Source organism: Orbilia oligospora (assembly GCF_000225545.1).
Source record: "Orbilia oligospora ATCC 24927 unplaced genomic scaffold scaffold00004, whole genome shotgun sequence".
Lineage (NCBI taxonomy): Eukaryota > Fungi > Ascomycota > Orbiliomycetes > Orbiliales > Orbiliaceae > Orbilia > Orbilia oligospora.
Window position 1 is genome coordinate 472,449 of NW_011645561.1, and position 17,768 is coordinate 490,216.

Genomic DNA, 17,768 nt, shown 5'->3' on the forward strand with positions numbered 1-17,768 from the left:
TCAGCCTATAACCTCTTTTGGATGGTAGAAAGAACTCAAGCTTTGCTGGAGACATCGAACCAGATAACACAATAAAGCTAAGTTAATTAATTCTACAACACATTGTAGCTCGAAAATGCAACAGAGAGTTGGTTGCGGTGCGCCTGACGAACGGATTTAACCAACTGAGTCTATGGTATGAGCTTCTTTGAGGGTATAAATTATAAAGAGTAGAATCCTTGATGGGGAATAAGCCCGGTAAGAAGTATTGGACGGGTTTAAAATCTCTCATACGCACGTTTTTGAATTTAATTTGCCATGCATGGGGCTCCCGTTTTCCATAATGTGGTCCTGCCATGCGACAGAGATACTTCATGCAATGTCTGTAGACAGCAATAGTTATATTAGCTACTATATTGCCACTGCTAGTAAGATATCAAGTGTCGACGTCACCGGTCTATACAAAAAGCTATGAGGATTCTAGGTGGTAGGAAGTGTCTTTTCATAGGCTTCGTAAGCCAACTTGCAATCTTTAATTCTGTGTAAGTACTCCTCTTTTGCAAGATCACATAGCTCATTCGCTGGAGGAATCCGGTGCTTTTCTCATATATCTATAGTCATAACTAATGATATCCATGTTTAACACCAGCTTCGGCGTAGCAAATGTTCCCAAATATGTATTCGAGGGGCTCGTCGCAGACCCAACTACAAAATCTGCATTTGGACATGTCGGAATCGCAGTCGGCAATCTTGTAAACGGCGTCCTGAACAGGTATGTTTCACATACACAACAATAGCTTGATATCCTATAATTATAAACCTGTATGTTTTTTTTTAAAAAAAAGTTATCCGGACTGACGTACTGTCGATATCAATAGCACCGAGGTTGCCGGCCAAACCCTACCCGCCATTGTCGACCGTTTCACAACAAAACTCAAAATCGTGGCTGAAACTATCGAAAAAATTCCTGTTAATGACCTGGAGCAATATGGATTCGCGTCCCCTGTCGAAGCCAAAGCTGCTGTTTCAACTCTCATGGAATATAGAGGTTACGTCTTCGAACTGCCCCAAACCCCCGTTCTCCGGGTTTTTAAAAACATACCGGTCCCAATCCCGCAAGACTTCTGGAATCCGAACGATAAAACCCCAGAAAAATATAGCATTGAAAAACCAGCACAACTATACCCAATGCTAGAAAAGATGGCAAAGTATTTCGAGAACGCGGGTATAGAGTATGATAACTACAGAGCGGTCATGCAGTGGATTTTTGCGGGGAGGTACGACGCTACGAATGACACCGAGGATTTGGATTTGGATTTCTACGACCAGTTTGTAGATGGGGTGACGGCACTGAATAGTAATGCTCGTGATGTATTGGAGGAGTATGTGGGCGTATGGGTTCAGATCAGTTCGCGGTTTACTCTCGGAGGGGGGTTGGATTCTTCGTTTTATGAGGACCAGAGGGATTTGCAGGCGTATTTGGAGAATAGATGGACGGAGTTAAAGGCTCTTATGACTGAGTTTTGGAGGGCTAGTGGGTTTATTAGTATGGTTAGGATCTATGAGCCGTATGTGGAGCCGCCACCGAAGGAGAAGAAGAAGAAGAAGAAGGGAAAGGAATATTAATATGCCTCGATTTAGTATATATTGTAAACATATTCTTGAAAATCAAAGGTTTTATATAATTAATTCTCAGCCTCTTACTAGTAGCTACCCATGGCGTCCGGGACGAGGACTAAAATTGTAGTCCTGGAATTTAGGACGAATCTGAAGGAGGGGGGGACTGTAGCTATAGGTGCCCCCTCATGCTCAGCCGTCCTGATGCCACACAAAGCAGACCGGGGTATTTTCTAACTAGTCGAAAAGACAAGCTTCGCATATATATCTCGGCATCCGGATAAGATCCGCGCGGGCCCTCGATATCGATATCGATATCGATAATGGAACAAGCAGACAAAAAGAATTGGCTAGTGAATTAATAAAATTATTCTCATATTCAACAATTATGGCCACTTACCCAGGCACTTAGCCCCGAGATTCAATGGCTCTGTGGTCGCGACCCTTTTAATTTACTGCCATAATTACAACTACTTACTATCGGCTGATGGATTCGATAGTTCGATACTCTCAGTCAATAGATCTATTCAATCAACCCTCAATGGCGCCACCCATAAAATTTAATTACAAGGACTAACTGAGAATTTTCGGACGTATACGCGCGTATGGTAGCCTACAGCAACCCATATAATCATGCTGGTAACAAACTCTGTAATACGCAAACATCCTCGGAAACAACATGTACCTTATATCGGAACCTTCGCGAAACCAGAGATTGCGCTGAGATATCGATACCGGAATATGGATAGGTACTTGCCCTCTAGGAATGTTACAAATACTGCCATAAGGCCCGGCCCCGCTGCTGATATCTCATGGACTCGAGCGCGAGCCTCGATTTCGCTTCTGAACCGGGTTTTCACTAGACATTAGATCATGTACGAATTAGCTAACTATTCATCTCATGTAATACCATGTACATGTCGAATCTTTCGATACACCCGATCGGCCAGGGCTCCAAAAAGCTTAGCAGCTGTTAATATGTTAATTCTGCGTTTTGTTGACCTCAACATAATTAAATACCTATATAAGGTATGCATACGACTGACAGATAAGATGATCGGTGATTCTGGAAAATTAATCAAAGCATCAGGCGCAATTCAATAGGACCCTGGCCGATGAGCCAGGGTTATTCCGACACGAGACCAAACTCATTATCATGCCCTCTCCTCTTCTCCTTCTGAGAATCGATGTCGCAGTTTCCTCCGAGGACCGAGGGGAACACTTTCACATGTCAGAAAGTCCCCGACCGAAGAACTGGCTTCGCAAGAACCAGCCAATGAGAGGGCAGCCAAATCAAGCAAACCCCAAAGGTCCGAAAGAAGTGTGGGGAAATGCCGCCTGTGACCGGGTCTCCTTCTAAGGTTTAAAATTCCCTGAACGGATTATTCTTATCATTACATTCCTCGTTCGCCTGGTTTGGCACAAGTACACAGGAAATGATGTACTACGTATTTAAGCATTTACTACATACGGTACTGACTATCGTGCATGTGACCCGTTGGGGTTTTTGTTTTTTCTGGGGGGGTTTTACCCCGGTTCATGACAAGGGATTTCGGTCGAACCGCGACCGTCAAGTTCGCATATGCTCGCCAGAAACATTACAATTGACGATTAGTGTGATGTAAGGGAAGTGAGCTCGAGGACCTGCTAGTTTGCGCCTCCCCACAGTTTCACATGCTTGTGATAGTTAGTGCGTAGAGGTTTCTTTTATAGCCCCGAATAGCCATTTCATTCATCCCGTTCTTTCGTCCGTTTCTACTTCTCGTTGATCTCTTTGATAGGAATTCTGTTCCAACAATCCACGGCACAAAAATAAATAAGCTCGTTCGAAAAGGGCCGATTCTTGAACGTTTTCGGAGCGGCGGAGCTTTTGGATATAATAATTTACCGTTCTTATACTTATACTTCTACATAGTCTTCTCTTCTTCTTCTCTTTTCTTTCTTTCTTTCTTTCTTCTTTTACTATCATTAGTATCATCGTATACCCACCACATCTTGATATCTACATCATCACTTATACCGTCACAAACATACTATCAAAATGGCAAAGGTGTTCTCGTTAGACGACGTCAAGGCCCATAATAAGCCTGATGACTTGTACATCGTAGTTCACGGCGACGTCTACGATCTTACTACCTTCAAGAACGAGCATCCCGGTGGAAAGAAGAGTATGTTCCTTCTCCCATTCCCTCCTCACTCCCACTTCTCCCACTTCTCCCACTTCTCCCACTCCTACTCCTTCTCCTCCTCCACAATCCTGCTAGCACGCGTTCTCCACAATTATCCGCGGGTTACCTTTAGTCAACGTGTGAGTGGCTGGCTTGGAAAGCTAGCTCTCTTGTGTTGGTTTTGGGGCTTATTCCCCACAGGGCGTTACCGAACAACCTCGGCAGAAGCACGATGACGGCAGTGTCGTGATATCAGCGTCACGGGGAGAGCTATACACCATGCCATATCTGAATTACTTACTAACACCATATTTCTCCACCGCACAGTCCTCGAACGTGTAGCCGGCAAGGATGCAACTGTTCAATTCCAAAAGTACCATAAGGACTCAGTACTAGAAAAGTACAAGCCCAAGTTCTGCGTTGGATCCGTGGAAGGCAAGAAGGCAGCACCAGTCAAGGAAGCACCAAAGCCAGTCGCCGCTGCACCAAAACCCAAGCCCGTCGCTGCTACCACCACATCATCGGCCGAGCCTGCTACCACAGTTCTAGAAACCTTTGGTGACCTCATTCCTTATGGTGACCCAGGCTGGTACCAATCCTACCATTCTCCATACTACAAGGAATCCCACGCAGCTCTCCGCGCCGAGGTTCGTGAGTGGATTACCAATGAAATCGAACCCTATGTTACAGAATGGGACGAAGCCCGTTCCGTTCCAGATTCGGTCTTCAAGACCATGGGAGAGCGTGGATACCTCGCCGGTCTTCTCGGTGTAAAATACCCAGTTGAATATACCGACCGTCGGGTTGCTTCGGTCCCAGCTGAAGAATGGGATCACTTCCACGAACTCATTGTCACTGATGAGCTTTCGCGTACTGGATCCGGTGGATTCGTTTGGTCACAGATTGGAGGTTATGGAATCGGTCTCCCACCGGTTATTAGGTTCGGAGGGGAGGAACTTAAGAAGAGGATATTGCCAGGTCTTTTGGGCGGTGATAATAGGATCTGTTTGGCTATTACAGAACCTGATGCTGGTAGTGACGTTGCCAACTTGACCTGTGAGGCCAAATTGACCCCCGATGGGAAGCACTACATCGTCAACGGTGAGAAGAAGTGGATCACCAACGGTATCTGGGCAGATTACTTCACCACTGCCGTCAGAACCGGAGGACCAGGAATGGGTGGTGTTTCCGTCCTTCTCATCGAGAAGACACACCCAGGTGTTAGCGTTAGGAAGATGGACTGCCAGGGTGTCTGGAGTTCCGGAACTACATACATCACATTTGAGGATGTTAAGGTTCCAGTTGAGAATTTGATCGGAAAGGAGAACCAGGGCTTCAAGGTCATCATGACAAATTTCAATCACGAACGTTTGGGAATTGTCATCCAGTGCAATCGATTCAGCAGAGTCTTGTACGAAGAGAGCATGAAGTATGCGCATAAGAGAAAGACCTTTGGCAAGAACTTGGTCGAGCATCCAGTATGTCACCTCCCTAAAACATCAAAAACCCGCATTATACATAGTTTTACTAACAAATAACCCCCTTTACAGGTCATCCGCATGAAACTCGCCCAAATGGCCCGTCAAATCGAAGCCTGCCACAACTGGCTCGAGAACATCGTCTACCAATGCGAAAAGATGGGAACCCAAGAGTCCATGTTGAGACTCGGTGGTGCCATCGCCGGTTTGAAAGCCCAAGCCACAACCACCTTCGAATTCTGCGCCCGGGAGGCTGCCCAGATCTTTGGTGGATTGGCCTATACCAGAGGCGGACAGGGTGCCAAGGTCGAGAGGCTGTACAGAGATGTTAAGGCTTATATGATCCCCGGTGGTAGCTTGGAGATCATGGAGGATTTGAGTATCAGACAGGCACTTAAGGTGCACCAGGTGCTTGGTATGAAGCTGTAGATGTGATGTACTCATGGAACTTGAGTGGGGGTGGGGGGTTGGTGTGTGGGATAAGGGGTAATGTTTTATATGACGCAGATTACCTTGGTAATTACCCCGGGTTTATATGCTAGACAGACGGGCTGTCTGGTGTATTTTTTTGGTAATATGCCTTTTTTTTAGACTATTTCCCGCTTTTATAGTGTTTATTGGGATTCTTTTATGTGTATAACTAGGATGTGAATACTATGATTCTTCTTGAGCAAGTTCGTTTCTTTCGAATCCATGATATATTATCATTATCATCTACTACTATTACTACTATTATCGTCTACATGAATCTGTAGCGTAAGTACACGATGAAGAAGTTATGCCCTGTAGCCGTGTATGTCTAAGATGTCAGGTCCAGCCATGCATCCGTCCGTCGGTCTTGTATCCCTCCATGTCTAAAATACCCGAAATATCCCAAAGTCAAATAAAAAAACTCCTACTCCCATAACCCATGATAAGAAGAAAAACCCTCCAAGATTTCAAAAAATGATATAACGTCCCCTCAAACCGAACTGACCACACTCCTCTCATCAATCCACCCCGAAACCCCTTCTCTGAGCTTCACCATCCACTCCTCCTCTTGCATCCAAAAATGGCCAGCTCCGTCTACTTCCACCCCTCTAAACCTTCCGTTGGATCTCTCCACTTTCCCTTTAACCCAATTCCTATACCTCCCGATTCCTGTAAACATATCATCAGTTCCAAAAACCGCGAAAACATCCCTCTCATCCTCAAAATCATCCTCAACATCCTCTTCTTCTTCCTGTTGTTTCTTCTTTTTCGTCGGAAACCAAGCCATCGGATTCGGTAGATTTAGAAACATCGATACAGGCGGTAATAAAGGCGATACCAGCAACCAAGAGGATTCAGTCTCCAATTGAACATTATAATTAACCTTCTCATCCACCCCACCACCTTCTCTTGATGTTTCCCCGCGTTCTCCTTCTTCTTCCTCATAGTCTTCGTCGTCGTCATTATTGGCCCACACACTCCTCCCGAGTGCTGCACCGCGAACCATGGCAAAACTCCTGCGCTTCTCGGTACTCGCCCATTCGTATGCCGTCCGTGTGGCATAGGCCAGAATATCCTTATCCACTGTTTTTAAAACGTGGGAAGCGGATGGAGTTCGTGAAGCTATCAGGGAGCCGTAGGAGTAACCTGCCAGAAGGAATTTTATAGGTTGCTTTTTTAACGGAGTTGTTTCTGTCACTGGACTCGTAGGCATAGCTACAGCTGTAGCCGTAGTTGTAGAAGGAGTACCGACAATAGTAAACATATGCGGATCAATACACTCCACATACTTCACCAAAAAAGCAGTAACAGTAGCATACTCCTCCCGTTCCCTATCACCGGTCCATGAAGTCTTCCCCTTCGAATTCCCTGCACCGCAGAAATTGAAGGTGGCGACTACCCATCCCTTTCTAGTCAACAATGCGACTAGTGATAGAACTACGGGATCATCCCATGTACCGCCGAGAGAAGCGTAAGGATGAGCGATTACAGCTGCTTTTCGAGGGGTGGAGGGAGTAAGACCGTAGTTTTGTGGGAATTCGGATGGGTGGTAGACTCTGGCTTCTATTGTGTGACCGTGGTGGGAGGGGATTGGGAGGACGAGGGTTAGGATTGGAGATGGTACTGTTACGGTGGTACTGCTGGTGGTGGTTGTACTGGTTGACGAGACGGAGTCGCGGTTTGAGGGTTTATGGGATGGAGATGATGATGATTTCTTTGAGCATTTTCGGGAGGGAGATGATGATGGTTTTTCTTTGTCTTTGTCTTTGGAGTCCTTTGAGGATTTGTGTCGTAGGTGGGGGAGGTGGAAGTGGTGATGGTGGTTGTGGCGGTGAGAATGGATGCGGGCGTGGAAGGCTGCGAGCTTTGTGCGCAGAGTCATCGTTATCTTTCTTTTTGAGATTATCGGCAGTTAATTGTGATGCAGGTTTCGATGAGAGCGAAGGAGGGCATTATTCATTAGAAGCTGGTGATAGGTAGTTACTTAAGCAGTCTTTGATTCTAAGAAAGAAAGAAAGGAAGAAAGGAAGAAAGAAGCGGATGGAGAAGATTCCGACCGAACTGCGCAAACTCGGATCGTGGCGGTGTGGAGAAGAAGAAATAACATTAAGCGTGACGTACACTTCCGACTCGGCTTTTTGGCTTGGACTTTGACACCGAGGAGGTGTTTCATGGGAAATTACTATATTTGGAAGTTTGGAAGTTAGGGCATTTCCTCTTTTGGAGTATTCCCAGAATGTATATTACCTAATTAGGTAATTAGCTGTTGGTATATATATGTACGTTATGCTCATAGTAAACCATTATCCCATCCCATCCCATCCCATCCATGTATATCCCCTTCTTCCCTACCCCCTTAAGCTTCCCTGCCCTGGCTTCTTTAGCCTCCCAAGCGCCAATTGAACGATACCCAAATTTGCAAAAAACCATATTACCAATATCCAAGAATCAAAACGACCCAATTGCCAAAAACATGAACATGCCACAGATAGGTTATATATACCATATAAAAAACGGAAACAGAAGGGAAAAAAAAGGTAAAACTATCACATCAGACACTTCCGAACGACTACATTATACCCTGTAGTATCAAACCACTGCCCTCTCGTCGTTTCTACCCCATTGTACATTGTCTTGCAATCTGTTGCAATCTCTCTGGCTGCACGACCGACTCGAGGACATGTAATATCGACTTTGGTTGTTCGCTGTAATATCGATTTCCCTACGGGTTAGTCCAGTCGATCGAAGATTTGAGGTTATATATCTAGGAATAAGTTTATAACTTACATCGTTACATAAATCGACGGCAGATTCGTTATTACAGCCTGTTCGTGCACAGGTTCTAGCTTCGGCTCCACACCTGTTTTATTATTATTAATTATTAGTATTATACCATTTATGCATCCCAATTGAAACGGTGCTAGAGGATAGGGAAGAAGGAAGAAATGAATGCTTACATGGTATGCTCCCCAAGTGCTTCCAAGTAATCTGCCTGTCCGAAAGCTCCAGCCCGTCCTGTGTTCCATCCGACGACTAGCCAGCATGTCGGACGGTTTTGGAAGTATCGTTTGACTTTACTAGGCTGGTTTGTAGATGTTAGCGCGATTTAGATCGGCAGAATGCATACTGATAGCTCTCATGGAGAGACATGAAAGTACTTTGGGGTATACGTATACATACATTCTCAGTCGTCGGCGTCGGCACCGTCGGGTCCCAATCTGGATAAAGTTCTTTAATCTGCGGAATAACTTGCTAAATTATCAAAATGTCAATAAAAGAGCCTCCTCTCTCCCCTTCCAGAAAAGGGAAAGAACCAAAAAAATCATAGTTTTTTATTTTTTTAAAAAAAAAAGTTTCTTTTTTAAAGAAGAAATGACGTACTTCGAGAGTCCCCGTAAAGTTGAAAACCGGTCCACCCGGAGTTATATATCCGTGAATATTCATTGGTGTCACGATCCCACTCCCAGCTGCGTCACTAGTCAGATCGATTTTGACACCGTCGATCGCATTGGCGGCGGCATAGAGCAGCGCTGGGGCCGTAAACGCGGACTTGGCGATTAACCCGACCAAAAGGATGATGGTACTTCGAATCCACATTTTTTTCGACCCTCTTTTTTTAGTTTAACGTTTAACGTTTTTGCTTTCGCGGATATCTGGTGCCGACTCTTGCTTTTTAAAAAAATCTTGGAGGGGGTTTCTTGACTTTTTTTGGGTCTTGTATCAAGAAAATTCAGGGGGGGATGTTATCGGTTCCTATTAAACGCCGTAGCCTGACAGGAATTGATTCTGACGAATCGAAACAGGCTGGCAGTTGGTAGCTAGGAACGAACCGAGATCGAGATCGAGAAATCGAAGTCTCCCCCAACAATTAAAAGACGCACACGACGCACACACACGATCGAAAGTACACACACGTATAAAAATGCACGGAGCACACACAAGCAATTGCACGACTTAAAGGAAGATATGTGAGAAAAGCGAAGAAAAAAAGAAGAAGACGAAGAAGAACCCACCGAGACGAGACCGGAAAAGGGTAAGATAGGCGTCTCTTTATATACCCACAATTCTAGTCTCGTTCCCACCACAATTCCATGAAAACAACCACAAAAAACCAAGTTTTATTTTTATCCTTTATTTCCTTAATTCCCTTTAATCGTTTTTTTCCAAGGAAAACAAAAAAAGAGTTATATAAAGAGTATGCGGTTGGGATTGTGGGGTTCCATGCAAACGCCACATTGCTGCATCGAGACCCTTGGCCATGTTAACTTTGTGACAGGAGGGAAAATCCCTTTTTGTAAACGCGCTTTACGCCTTTATGGTGGGACAAGGGAAGGGGTGAGGGGTTGTAAGGTCAAATCTGGCTCTTTCGATAAGCAAAGTTTATGGCTTTTCCCAGCTTCCCTTGTTTTTTTTTTTTGGCGGGCGAGTGTGTAAACATGCGAGAATTCCCGCAAGGATATTAAAGCCGACGAGGAGAAAGAGAAGGTGGGTTATTCCTGTTCCTGAGCTGAGCCCGTGGATTAAAGGGGGGGCGTTGTTCTCGTGGGTCGGGGACCCGCTTGTTGGTTCCGCCTGCGTCCGGTTGGAATGAAACATGCAGTTTGAGTAGTTGATCGACAGAGATGCTGGGTTAGCGTCGTTATGTCGGTAGGGATTCTTTTTTCTTGGGTTTACTCTTCTTTTTTGACAGCGCTTCTTGTTCTTAACATTCTTATTTTTTGAATAACTAATTGCGAAACGTATGGGTTAGTTTCGAATTACCATTGTGCCTGAATATAATATCTGGGGTATTGGTCTGGGTGTTATAGTGGGTCTCTGATAAGGTTATATGTGTTGGCGGCGTGGTATTTTGGAATCCCTTGACGGGATTGGGTCATTATGGCGGAAGTATGGCTTGATCGGAAAAACCTTTTGGGTGACGGATCAAATTCGGTAGGGGGGTTACCATCTTTGGAAGTTTTCTTTTCTCTTGTAATTTGAAGGAGCTCGGAGGTAGTGGGCACACGATATACATACAAAAAAAGTGACTCCTTCGTGATACTAATCAGCTGAATTGAATCGAATTCGCGAACCGTCTGACATATGCATATATTATACGACCAATAGAACAAACATATCTCTTCGAATTCATCGATACGTCGAACGGGCCAGCGGAGTCCCGAGTAGATTGTGGATCTCAAGATATCCCGAACTCAGCTGAATGGCTGCCTGGTTCCATATTCTGACAAATCGTTTACTGTGCCACCGCCTCAATTAACTCAATTGCAACGTCAATACGGAGTACTGCAGTCATGAAATTTTATGCGACGGTAATCCCCCCCCAAAGGAAATACATGCATATTATCCCGGTCTCGGGCCGAGAATGATACTCTTTCTTGGCTGTAGCCGGGTACTCCGTATTCAGCTTTAAAATCCCATTAATATTACGTATTTACCGCGTGATGAAGCAATGGAATTACGTTAGCAATAATACAATTAATTCTCTGTCCTATACTATACTTATAAGTTATATACATGTTTAGTAGCACCTCCTGACAACGACGTTATAACCTGTGGTGTCGAACCATTGTCCTTTTGTCCAAGTCTCGCCGTCGAAGTTGTCTTGACAGTCGTGTGCGATATCGCCGGAGGCCTTTTCGACTCTGTTGCAAAGTATACTTAGGGAGGTGGTTCGCTGTTTAAATTTTGTTTACGAGTGTTAGTATATATATGCGATCTTGTCTTTGGGGGTAAATGGTTTTAAATTTCGTTGGATAGGATGGTAGGTTGGGGGGCTTTTACGTCGTTACAGAGATCGAGAGCTGCGCCGTCGGCGCACGTTGTTCTTGAGCATTTGTTTGGTGGGCCGCCGCACCTGGATGTTATGGAAGGTGATTGGTTAGTATTTTAGAAAAATTCATAATAACAGATGTATATATAACCCAAGAATTTTCAGACTTGAAGTTAAGGGTCGACTTACATTGTTCTGGCAGGAAGGTTTTTGAGATTATTCCTCGCCTGTGTAACCGCCCAAGTTAAGCATGAATTTCCAGCGACAAGCCAGCATGTTGGTCTGTTCTTGAAGTATCGCTCTACGAGAGATGGCTATGTATAGTTTCCTTGTCAGTTTCGCATGTGTATAAAGTAGTTGAGGGGAGCAATACGTTTGGTGATGATGTTGGTGTCGGTGTTAATCTCGTGGATTCTGGATATGGAACCCAATCGGGGTAGGCCTCTTGGATTTGTGGGATTAGTTCCTAAAAATCAATTATTTTCAGCAATTGGTTTTTAAGTCAGATTGACTGGATTAGTCCAGAGGATTGAGATGGGTATACCTCGTAGGTTCCGATTAGCTCTAGGGGCCCGTCTGCAGTCGGTAGGGTAATATGCATGGGAACTACTTCGCCGCTATTAGCGGCGTCGCTGGTCGGGATTGAATAACTCGGAGCTGCCGCGAGGGATAACAAGGATAAGATCGTTGAGAACTTCATGTTTTAAATTTCAAGAAATCAGAAAAAGGTATATTTGAGGATCTGTAGGTTTTGGTTTGTATATTCTTGACTCTGAGGTAAAAGGCAAGATGAACCTTTATTATATATAACTAAACTATCACAATCACATCTAAGTATCTTACGAGATAAAAATCCCAGTACCTCTACACGATCCTCGTCTTTGCGAGTTCTACACGTGCACTTCGCCTTAGCGATAACGCTTCCCTTTTTGAAACCTCCTAGTTTCCAACACCTCCAAAGCTTCCTCGCAAATCCGATAAACGCCAAAAATTTACACGAAACTACATTCGTCCCCTAATAATACAGCACTACTCCCGCGCCGCTAACCTCACGATCATCAAGAAAAGGAGTTTCTCGCGATCTTGAGATCAGTCGACTAGTATATGCGCGTCTGCGGCACGGGCGAACAATGGTCCTGTTTAACACCGCATACATGCATATGCATGTAGGTGTGCGCCGATAGCGGTACGAACAATGTGATGTAGGTTTTACGCGCAGAAGACCGAATCGATCGAAAGGCGGCTTCGCTAGAAATTTTTCAGAAGATACTTACAATCACATTCTACTGTTGATCTAAAGGATCCAGGGTGCGTGCTGGTGGGTACTGACGGAGAGTGAAGTTATGTCTGTAACGTTAAACAGCCCTTATAGGGCCCGGTGAGATAGGGTAAAATAGAGCCAATTATATAGTATCTTATTCTTAAGTTTATCAAAAATCCTAAAAAACCACTTCGTTCTATGGAACGGAGCGGAGCAATTCCAGATTATCCGCTCCACGGTAACACACTATAATAATACAACCCTACAGAGTTGATAAATTATAAATGCAACTGCCTCTTGTCTCAAATCAGGTATTCTTTCGATTCTTCCTAAAAATACGCAAGAAAATGTTACGGAAACTCTCCTCCGCGCTGACCTATAATCCCGTGTGGCGGATGTTATACCAAGAAAAGACAAAGGAGGAATATAATTATATAATAGTGCAAATATCCTAAGGATGGGACACGCCGTGTAAGTGCGTAGCCTACCTGTATAAGAACTTATACAAGATCACGTGACATTTTTGACTTCAAAATAGAATTTTAACATTTTAATTAGTTTTTGAATCTATTTTAGTGAATGACAGTCGTCACGTGATCGTTGGGCCATTTATATTCAGAGCCTAAAACTAAAGCTTTTCATGATTTAGTACAGCAAAACGAAATTGAAAAAGAATTCAATCGACTAGATTCCAAGGATAAGAAACCTGTCGCTAATGTGGATGACTTTTTTTCACGTACGGTTATCGATCTCAACATTTGAGTCCTCTTCTCAGCTTTTACTATCGGACGCTATAGAATCCAATTGGCCCTAGCGTTCCTTCTTTTTGCCGCATTTCTTGCCGTCCTGGTGGCTTTTTAAGATACCCGGCCACAAAAATGAAAAGAATTGTTTGAAGTATAGGATGGTAGCATACCGACATGTCTATTGATGATCCTAACAATGTCGATTAGTGAAAGGGTCTCGAAATGAGACTACACCGTATGTGTGATTCTTCAGTTTTCAGGAGCACCGATATTCGACAGCTAACGGTCGTGGTACGTTCTTCAACTTTCAGGAACTCGATGGATTACCTGTTTTTGATGTAATCTCTTATTTTCTAGCGCTTTCTTTTGCCGATTGCAAGGCTTTTGTAAGCGCACACATCAAGAATCCAGAGGACTTATACATTGGGCGATACCTAAAGGCGTTCAGTTTTGCTTCAAACCAGAAATGCTAGCGCTTGAAACTCCAATTTTCCGTAAAATGGGTGCAAACCGGCTCCGGAATGGGTATTTCCCCGACTGAAGGGATATCTGAGAGCATAATATCTCAGCAAAGTAAGCGGTTGGGTTTCGAAGTTGGCTTCATGGATCCTTTTAAACCATATAATTGTTTAACCTTTAACTATCCACCCCGGGTACATTCAGAGTCATTATAGTATAGTATCGGCCGTCTTCAAATTTAAAACCAAACAACACAAAGAGCTAGAAAACACCTTCCCATTCCTATAAATCCAACAGCAAAATCCGGTTCTAACGTGTAATTCGTGTTGTCTGGTACCAACGAGACCAGTTCTAACGCCTGAATAACAATAATCTGATAGATGGGTGGATTCGCTGGCTCTACATAACCTCTAACATACAAGTGTAGTAAACCCCAATATCAATGATACATTTCTGGATTCTGTAAATCATAAGGGCCTTGAGATCTACTTTAGCATCAAAAAGCTAGTATAGCCATTAAAAGTCTCGATAGAAGTTGTACGTTGTAAGCTTGGCGAGTTGGAAAAAAAATGTAGAAGACTAGATAAAGCTTAATATAATCGTAAATAGTTGGGTGCAACCAGCTTATATGGGGTCATGAATGCACTGAATTGGGTTATCACTCATTTTTCTGAGCAAGACTTTCACTGTCTAACGAGATAATCTTACAATGCCTTCAGTTACCTCCAGATCATAGTCGATACCATTGATAAGTAACAGCAAGAGTTGTGGTGAAGTGACAAGCGGAATCAAGTAACTAAGAGATGATCAAACATCATCGAAAAATAGATAATCGAACAACTCGTTCGAGTATCTTTCCTTAATATCGCTCAATGTCCACCCTTGGATTTCCCCGAGTTTAGTCAAAGCAGACTTGAACTCCACAATCTGGTCTTTGTAACTTTCATTCTTGAGCACCTCACGCCATGGTTTCCCATCGACTTTGAAATTATCCCACTCTTTCGCCCAATGGGGGCGGACGTTGAGCTTGTTGCCATCATTGTCCCTGCTGCAGTCACGCATCCAGATGTCGAGAACCTTCTGCGCGAAGGGCTGCCATGTTCCATCTTCACCAGCGCTTTTAAGCGTGAGGATCTCAATGGCGCATGTTCCAAGCTTGTTACCGCGCTGAGGCGCCATGATGATGTCGCTGTCACCCACCATGCGCATCTCAAGTGGCATACGCATCGGGCTCTGCTCGGTATTGTTATAAGCTTCGATGATAGCTTTCCACCAGGCGCGTTGAACGTTGGTATAATCCCGAGCATTAGGGTTATCTTTTTTAGCGTGCAACTATTGAAGAAAACCGTTGAGGTCAGCTGAGAATTCTTAACACATTAGGATCCAGAACCTAGGAGGAGGACTTACAGGAAGTTCGATCTCAAGATCGCGGACCTGAATATTCTGTATTCCTCTTTGAAAATGCAATGCATTCGGAAGGGCTGTGCGAATTGGCTTTTCTTTGTCACCGATTTGAAGCAGGTTTTGCTCCGCCAACCAAGCTATAATGCAGTTTCAACACAAAGTCAACTTCATTCTGCGTATTTAGTAATTTTCCGGGTTTTACTCACTCAGCATTATAGTTTGATGATACTCTGATATGAACCAACTCCAAGCCTTTTTAGCCTTCTGCGTAAGTGCGACAGCAATCGTGCCCCAGATCTGCTGGGCCGCCGCCCATTTACCGGGAAAATCCTCCAAATTTCTGAGATCCGTGTCATTAGACCAACAATTAACCCAGACTTTTCCAGAGTAAGGGAACCAGAACCATTCAGAATAATAGTCTGAGTTTGCCTTGCGTTCGAACTCTTCCTGCGCCTTTCGCTTCTCCTCGTCGGTTCGCGGCCTCTTCGGGCGAATTGCCTTGGGGATATCTTCGTGCTTCATCTCTGGAGGCGGTGGCACGGCATCAATAACGTCGACGAGCTTGGGCCGTAGAACCGCTGCGGTCATGCCGTCAAGCTCCAAGGTTATGTGAGTGACGACACCAACCAGGCCGAAACAGCCAGCGACCGCTTTGAGGAGATCCGGGGTGGACATGTCTACTTCTTGGCAGTTTGCATTCGCGTCGACATACTCAATCTTTCTAACGATATCACTCATAGTCTTATGTCGTATGCCTCCACCGTGACTTCGAGGACGGGTTAGCCAAATCACTTGAGATAAAATAGATAGATTAAAGAGGGGGTGAACTTGGAAAAAGATTTGATTTACCAGATTGGTGCATTGCTCCCACCCGCGGTGATCTCAACCATGATAATGCTCATTGGGAGAGTAACGTCGTTCAATATACACCAACGGCGAAGCTGCTCATGGGTGACCGAAGTCCCAATCCTCACATATTTCTTACCATTTCCCAGGTCTGGCCCGTTTACAAATTGGGCATTTCTTTCGGTAATGGAATTTAGCTGAATAGGCTCCGGTAATTCCCTCCACGGCTCAGCTGTAAAATTTGGGAGAATCGATGCCGTGCTCAGGTCTAAGGTGGAGATTAAAGTGTTCTGATTTTTACCTTGCCCTTGATCGTTCCCTCTACCGAATATCGGAGACCAAGAATGGCCTGTTGTAAGCAGATTCATACCGGAACTGTCAGCAGAATTCTACAGTACTGATAGAATAACATAAAATTCCAACTTACGGAATCCAGATACTCGGACGCCTTTCTTATTTTGTTGTGCGTGTTTTACGACCATGCGTACATCGTCTGGTTTATCTGGCAAGAAAGTCCATTGGGGCGTGTTTTGGATGGTTCTTCCCCAGTTTTCAAATTTAAGGTTCCGAAGTCCAGGGATGGGCTTTGCATTAATGATAATCAAGGCATGTTAGTTTCGTTATTTGTGCTTCCACATGAAAGTGAACGGGATCAGAGAACGAATCTGTCAATCGCAAGGATGTGGCACTGCTTTACCTCCTTCTCACCCTCAATGAAAACTGCCTGGTACTTCCCAAATTTCTTTCCGGGTTCCGGCAGGAATTCACGGTTGTCGCCTGATGAACCTGGGTCCTCATTGGGAAGACCAAGCTTAGGTGCTGGTACGTTCTCCTGTACTTTCTTTGCCTCCTCGAGCTTCTGAAAAAGCTCTCGAGTTACAAGAGGAGGCCTTGAAAGAAATTCTTTGGCTGCATCGTCACTAGATTTGGTTCCATCCAGATACGCATTCAGTGCGTCTTTTTCGTCCGCATCATACTTGTCAAGAACTTGACTGTAATCATCGTCCTCGGAATCTTTGTATACCTTCATAAGGCGACGAAGAGTTTCTTCGTTGTCTACTTTGCCGTCGTAATAATCTTGCATCAAGTCGCTCATCCCCGGGAAGTGCTTTTTGTCAAGCTCCTCATTCCGCTTGATCGTTTGGCTAATCTCAAGGATGGCTTCTCTGATCGGTTGTGGCTCCATGTTCTCGTTGATATGCAGCAGATTTGCTGTTAATGAGTTATATTATGATAGAAGTGTAATTGGTTTTAAACCTTCAAACATGCTCTAAAAGTTTGAGAAATGCGTAGCATATCAATCCGTCCAACTATTTTTTTTCTGAATGTCCAATCGTGTGGTTTATATAGTCTTCTTCATAGCTACAGCTATAGCTAGTATCTTGAGCTGATCGATGCATAGCTCTACGTATGTATCACTGCACCACCCCCGCTTTCTTGTAGCAGGCTTACAAACTGTTGGCTATTATTGAAAGAAGCTAGGTAGGAATACTTTGAGCTGAGGAATCCCATGCACATCCTAAACGGTCGCGGTCGACGTAGTATCTCGTGATCCATGCGAATATTCGA

The 17,768-nt window shown here is 44.4% G+C and overlaps 6 protein-coding genes across 6 annotated transcripts; 2 read left to right on the forward strand and 4 right to left on the reverse strand.

Moving 5' to 3' along the window:
* Positions 1–614: 614 nt before the first annotated feature.
* On the forward strand, positions 615–1,605 carry AOL_s00004g143 (uncharacterized protein; the record flags this gene model as incomplete). The annotated part of the gene is made up of 2 exons (XM_011118793.1): positions 615–751; positions 858–1,605. The coding sequence occupies 2 exons, from the start codon at positions 615–617 to the stop codon at positions 1,603–1,605; spliced, it is 885 nt and encodes a 294-aa protein (XP_011117095.1).
* Positions 1,606–3,637: 2,032 nt separating this feature from the next.
* AOL_s00004g144 (uncharacterized protein) lies at positions 3,638–5,671 on the forward strand (the record flags this gene model as incomplete). Its single annotated transcript, XM_011118794.1, has 3 exons — positions 3,638–3,764; positions 4,092–5,242; positions 5,315–5,671. 3 exons carry the CDS (start codon positions 3,638–3,640, stop codon positions 5,669–5,671), a joined length of 1,635 nt encoding a protein of 544 aa, XP_011117096.1.
* A 532-nt stretch (positions 5,672–6,203) lies between these two features.
* AOL_s00004g145 (uncharacterized protein) lies at positions 6,204–7,595 on the reverse strand (the record flags this gene model as incomplete). The annotated part of the gene is made up of 1 exon (XM_011118795.1): positions 6,204–7,595. One exon carries the CDS (start codon positions 7,593–7,595, stop codon positions 6,204–6,206), a length of 1,392 nt encoding a protein of 463 aa, XP_011117097.1.
* An 840-nt stretch (positions 7,596–8,435) lies between these two features.
* On the reverse strand, positions 8,436–9,310 carry AOL_s00004g146 (uncharacterized protein; the record flags this gene model as incomplete). Its single annotated transcript, XM_011118796.1, has 5 exons — positions 8,436–8,477; positions 8,501–8,573; positions 8,671–8,795; positions 8,894–8,965; positions 9,095–9,310. 5 exons carry the CDS (start codon positions 9,308–9,310, stop codon positions 8,436–8,438), a joined length of 528 nt encoding a protein of 175 aa, XP_011117098.1.
* Positions 9,311–11,231: 1,921 nt separating this feature from the next.
* Positions 11,232–12,183, reverse strand: AOL_s00004g147 (uncharacterized protein; the record flags this gene model as incomplete). The annotated part of the gene is made up of 5 exons (XM_011118797.1): positions 11,232–11,387; positions 11,495–11,567; positions 11,673–11,797; positions 11,857–11,949; positions 12,028–12,183. The coding sequence occupies 5 exons, from the start codon at positions 12,181–12,183 to the stop codon at positions 11,232–11,234; spliced, it is 603 nt and encodes a 200-aa protein (XP_011117099.1).
* Positions 12,184–14,756: 2,573 nt separating this feature from the next.
* Positions 14,757–17,385, reverse strand: AOL_s00004g148 (uncharacterized protein; the record flags this gene model as incomplete). The annotated part of the gene is made up of 6 exons (XM_011118798.1): positions 14,757–15,281; positions 15,357–15,490; positions 15,560–16,119; positions 16,203–16,548; positions 16,627–16,783; positions 16,897–17,385. 6 exons carry the CDS (start codon positions 17,383–17,385, stop codon positions 14,757–14,759), a joined length of 2,211 nt encoding a protein of 736 aa, XP_011117100.1.
* Between the last annotated feature and the right edge of the window lie 383 nt (positions 17,386–17,768).